Source organism: Phoca vitulina, unplaced genomic scaffold (assembly GCF_004348235.1).
Source record: "Phoca vitulina isolate PV1807 unplaced genomic scaffold, GSC_HSeal_1.0 scaffold38, whole genome shotgun sequence".
Lineage (NCBI taxonomy): Eukaryota > Metazoa > Chordata > Mammalia > Carnivora > Phocidae > Phoca > Phoca vitulina.
In genome coordinates, this window is record NW_022589741.1 from 19164143 (window position 1) to 19168614 (window position 4472).

Here is a 4472-nt window from a genome sequence, read left to right on the forward strand (position 1 = left end):
GGCATGTTTAACTTTTTTCAAGGTTTCTAGTTATCACTATATCCGGCAGCTCTAATATGTGATATATCTCCCTTTATAAAGGGTAGTTCTCTCAGGACCTGTAGTCTCCTTGGTCTTTCCACTGCGCTAGTCACCAGGGTCAAGGGTCAAGCTAAGAGATGATTCCATGGCAGTTGGCAGCCCTGACAGCAGGCCGGCCCAGATATAGGAGTAGCGGGGAGTAGGATTTATCTTCTCTGCTCCATAGGTTACATCAGCCCCACCACGTCCAATGCCTCTGCATCACTAAGAGTTTAGACTTTGCTTGTCCTCCTGTGAAGAAGTAGCCAAATCAGAGAAGAGCCATGTGAGATATTGGTTGTTGTCTCAGCTTGAAACCCCCACTCGCCATGGTGAATGCATCACTCAGAAGTATCCAGGCCCTCAACATGTTCTTCTCCTCCTGGGCCTTAGTCTTCATGACGATAGGAATCCTCATAGAAGAATGGGTTGAACTGACATGGGAAACAAAGAAAAATACAATAAGCCACAATCCCTGGATATGTTGCACCCCTCTTTGGCCAGAAGGTCAGAACTACACTATGGAAGGAGATGGGTGGAGAGGGAGGGTTCCTCTTTCCTTGACTTCCATTTATCTCACCAGCTTACTCATTGTTCTCTGGGGCAACTTCCCTGGGCTGCACTGTGCCCAGTTCCATAATCAATGGTCAAGGCTGACTCTCAGTCTCACCATTTTGCATATTTTGGGGAAAAGTTTAGAAGGTCATAGACTTAATTGCTGAACATCTGAGACGTGTTGGCAGGAGCAGCAGGGTAATCAGCGCATCTAGAACATGAGGGCATAAAAGAAAGGTCATTGGCAACAAGGAAAATATCTTGTATTGCCACTAGAGGAGGACAGGATGAATTGCACTGAACAAGAAATCTGTTCTGAGAAAAGAATAGAAGAAAAAGAAGCTTATAGAGACACCAAAAGAGAGAGCAGTTTCCTCTGGTTCTCTCCCATTCAGCTTAAGGCTCCCTGCCTCTTTATTCTTTCCCCTTGTCCCTCTTTATTATTTAATCAAATCTTTTTACCTCATTCTAATTTTTACCTAGAGATTTGTGGTCCTCAGGTGGAAATGAGCCTAGAAGAAATCTCTGTCCTTCTCTCAACACTGCTTCTGCTTTCCAACAGATGGCCTGGAAGTGGTCAGGATCATGATGATTTTGGTTCTCAGCCTTTCCTTCTTCCATAACTTGTTCCTGGGTTTGGAATTCACTTATCTGATTCCTCAAACTAAACACATCTTCTTCATCACTGTCTTCCTCAGTTTCTTCACAGGTAACTTCCTGGTTCCCCTGACACAGGCTTGGAGAAAGACTTGGTTTATGGGTCCAGGCTGCAGCCTTCCTAGTTCTTTGGCTCAGAGATGCAGCTTCTGAATTGGATCTACCACTGAGGGGGATTGGTTTTTGGACAAGGTGCAGGTGGACAGGGTGGAGGCTTGGAAGTCAGGCATATCTTGGGTTAAGGCTTGAGTAGAAGAGCCAAAGTTCCTCAGAAGGGACTTTTTTCTCCTTTTGTCTGGACAAAAGGTATCCTTCTGCTCTGTGCACTCCTCCTGTATCAGCAAAAGCTAAGGCAAGGTCAATCCGTGTACTACTCTAGTTACAAAATCACCTGGATCATTTTCATTGCCTACTTAAGCGTTTGCCTCTTTATGGCCTCTGGTGAGTATATTCAGGGCCCCTGATGGGTGATAAGAATCAGTCCATCCCTGATAGAGAGGAGAGGAAAAAAGGATGGGAAAGGGGCAAGGGGAAAATGTACCAACCCTTGCGTATTAAAGGCTAAAGTTCAAGTGGACTCACTCTCCGAGGACAGTTCTTCCAAGGGTAGAGTTGGAGATTAGGGTTGTGTGAAATGTTCAATAAGTTTGCTCCAAGGTCAGCTCTCATTTCTGCCGTTTCTACAGTCTTTCACCCCCTCCCCACTTCAGGACAGAGAAAACCATCAAAGTCATGACTAAGGAGAGTGGCTGATATGGAATGTTTACTAATGTGGAGAGGGACAGGTGTCCAGGGTGGTGCCGAGGCACTTTGAGGTCAGAGACAAGCAATTTCTGATGTTAAGAGGCCACGTGCCAACACTGGAGACTCTCCTTTTCTTAAAAGTATTTAAAATTTTGTTTGGAATTGCACTTACAAACTTAGAAACACATCTCCTCTCAAAATGAGTCTTCGGTGCTCTTGACGGTGCAGCATTTAAGCTATTTTGCATATGCTTCTCATCTCTTCCACTAAAGCCTCCCCCTCCCCAGTGGTTTGAGGCAGTTCAAAGGGACCCAGTGGGCTTTGGGTAGGGATCTCTCTCCTGGCACAGAGGGACATGTTTTTGTGACTCTCCGTTGTTCCTTCATCACCTTCCCCTGGCTTCTCTTTTCCCTAGGAATCCTCTCTTTCCTAGAGTGCAAGCAGTCCACCAAGGTTTGTCCCTGCGTGACCCTCATCCGTATACCTGAGAGAGAACGTCAGGACATAGAGGAATCTGAGAATTCTTTTAAAGTTGTTTCCTCACCAGATGCAGCAATGCCTCGTAGTATTGTTCATTCAAGGGAAGATTCTCCAAACAGAACACAACTCCAAACACGTCGTGTAACCTGGGCTCTGTGATTTGACATTCGATCTTTCAGTATATACTTATCTTAATGGAAACAGCTTTGCGTGTTATGTGCTGTGTGTGTCTACAAACGTATTGTCTTTGTTTGGCATTATTTAACGACTGTGCCTGGGTTAATGTCTGTAAGAAGATCCAGAGGGTGGCTCTTTTTTTTTTTTAATCCTGGCCTGCCGAACAATAGTTTCTTCTATTTGTTCTCACCATTTAAAAACATTTGTTATTCATATAATAAATATTATCATATAACTAATACTTGCTGTATTGTTAACTCTATACATCACAAAGATTTAAATAGCATAGACTACCCCTTGTACTTTAATGTGAAATATTTCAAACTTTCAGACAGAATACAAAACAGTATGATAAACACCTATGTACACATCACTCAACTTTACGAAATTTTAACATTATGCCCTATTTGCTTTAGATGTTTTCAAATTAAATTTATAGATAAAAGTGATATTCGTCTAAAAATTTCCCTAATCTCATTTCCCTCCCTTGTTTCTTTTCACAAAATAATTTTAATAATGCATTGCTGATCACTTTACATTCATGTCATTTTTACAACTTTATGCCTCTTTAAAAATTATACAGATTAGCTTTCCAAGTGTTCAAAGATTATTAAAAGTCAGACCGTACAGATTATTTTTCTGCAACTTTTTTTTTTTACTCAACTATATGTATGGTTTTGTGATTCATTAAGTTTTGTTCTACTTCATTCATTGAAACTACTGTTAAGTTTTCCGTTGTAGAGATATAATGTAAAATACTCATTCTGCAGTTGATGAAAATCTAGTTGTTTTCTTTTATTCTGTTACATAGAGTGCTGCTGTAAACGTGCTTATACACAGTGTCCGTGAGCTAGAGTTTCTCTAGGGTATTTATCTAGGACTAGAATAGCTGGATCAGAAAGTGTCTTCATTTTCAAGTTACCTAAATGTTGACAGAATGATGTCAAAAAAGGCTGCCAACAATTTATACTTCTGCCAGCAGTGTATGAGAGTTCTAGTCTCTTCGTGCCTTGCCAACACTTTCGTAATCAGTCTTTTTTTTTTTTTTTTTAATCTCTACTTGAACAGTCGCTGAGTTTGCTCACCTTCTCATTTCATTATTGAGCTTTTGGATTTCCTCTTCTGTGAATTGCTGTTTGACCATTTTTAAAAATGAATTGTCTATTTCTTATTGATTTGTAGTTCTTATACATTGGAAACTAATACTAACTGGTTGTGCCTTGGGTTTTAACTTTTGTTTATGATGTCTTTTTGTTTTACAGAGGTGTTCAAATGAAATGTAATACAATATATCAACCTTTCCCTTTTAGTGGTGCTTCATTGTGTCTTGTTTAAGAAATCCTTCCTTACTCTTTACTCTTAGTGGAATAATCTTTGTGAATTACATAAGGCATAGATCCAATTTTATCTACTTTCCATGTGAATAACTATTTATTCAGAACATTTTTATGGCTTAATTCCTTGTCTTATTGATTTATAACATAACTCTTACATGTATCAAATACATAGATGTGTGTCTGTTTCTGATCTCTATAGCATATTTCATTGGTCTATTTTTATATCCCTGTATGGTACAACAATCTTAATTACTATAGGAAAAGAAAGTGTTGATGTTTAATATGTTCAAGTGCTTGTTCTTTTTTTTAAATTTTTTTATTGTTATGTTAATCCCCATACATTACATCATTAGTTTTATATATAGTGTTCCATGATTCATTGTTTGTGCATAACACCCAGTGCTCCATGCAGAACGTGCCCTCCTCAATACCCATCACCAGGCCAACCCATCCTCCCACCCC

At 39.9% G+C, this 4472-nt stretch overlaps 1 protein-coding gene across 1 annotated transcript; it reads left to right on the top strand.

Moving 5' to 3' along the window:
• Positions 1-208: 208 nt before the first annotated feature.
• Positions 209-2655, top strand: TMEM225 (transmembrane protein 225). The gene is made up of 4 exons (XM_032427752.1): positions 209-567; positions 1178-1324; positions 1579-1713; positions 2432-2655. The coding sequence occupies exons 1-4, from the start codon at positions 390-392 to the stop codon at positions 2653-2655; spliced, it is 684 nt and encodes a 227-aa protein (XP_032283643.1). The 5' UTR covers positions 209-389.
• Positions 2656-4472: the final 1817 nt, after the last annotated feature.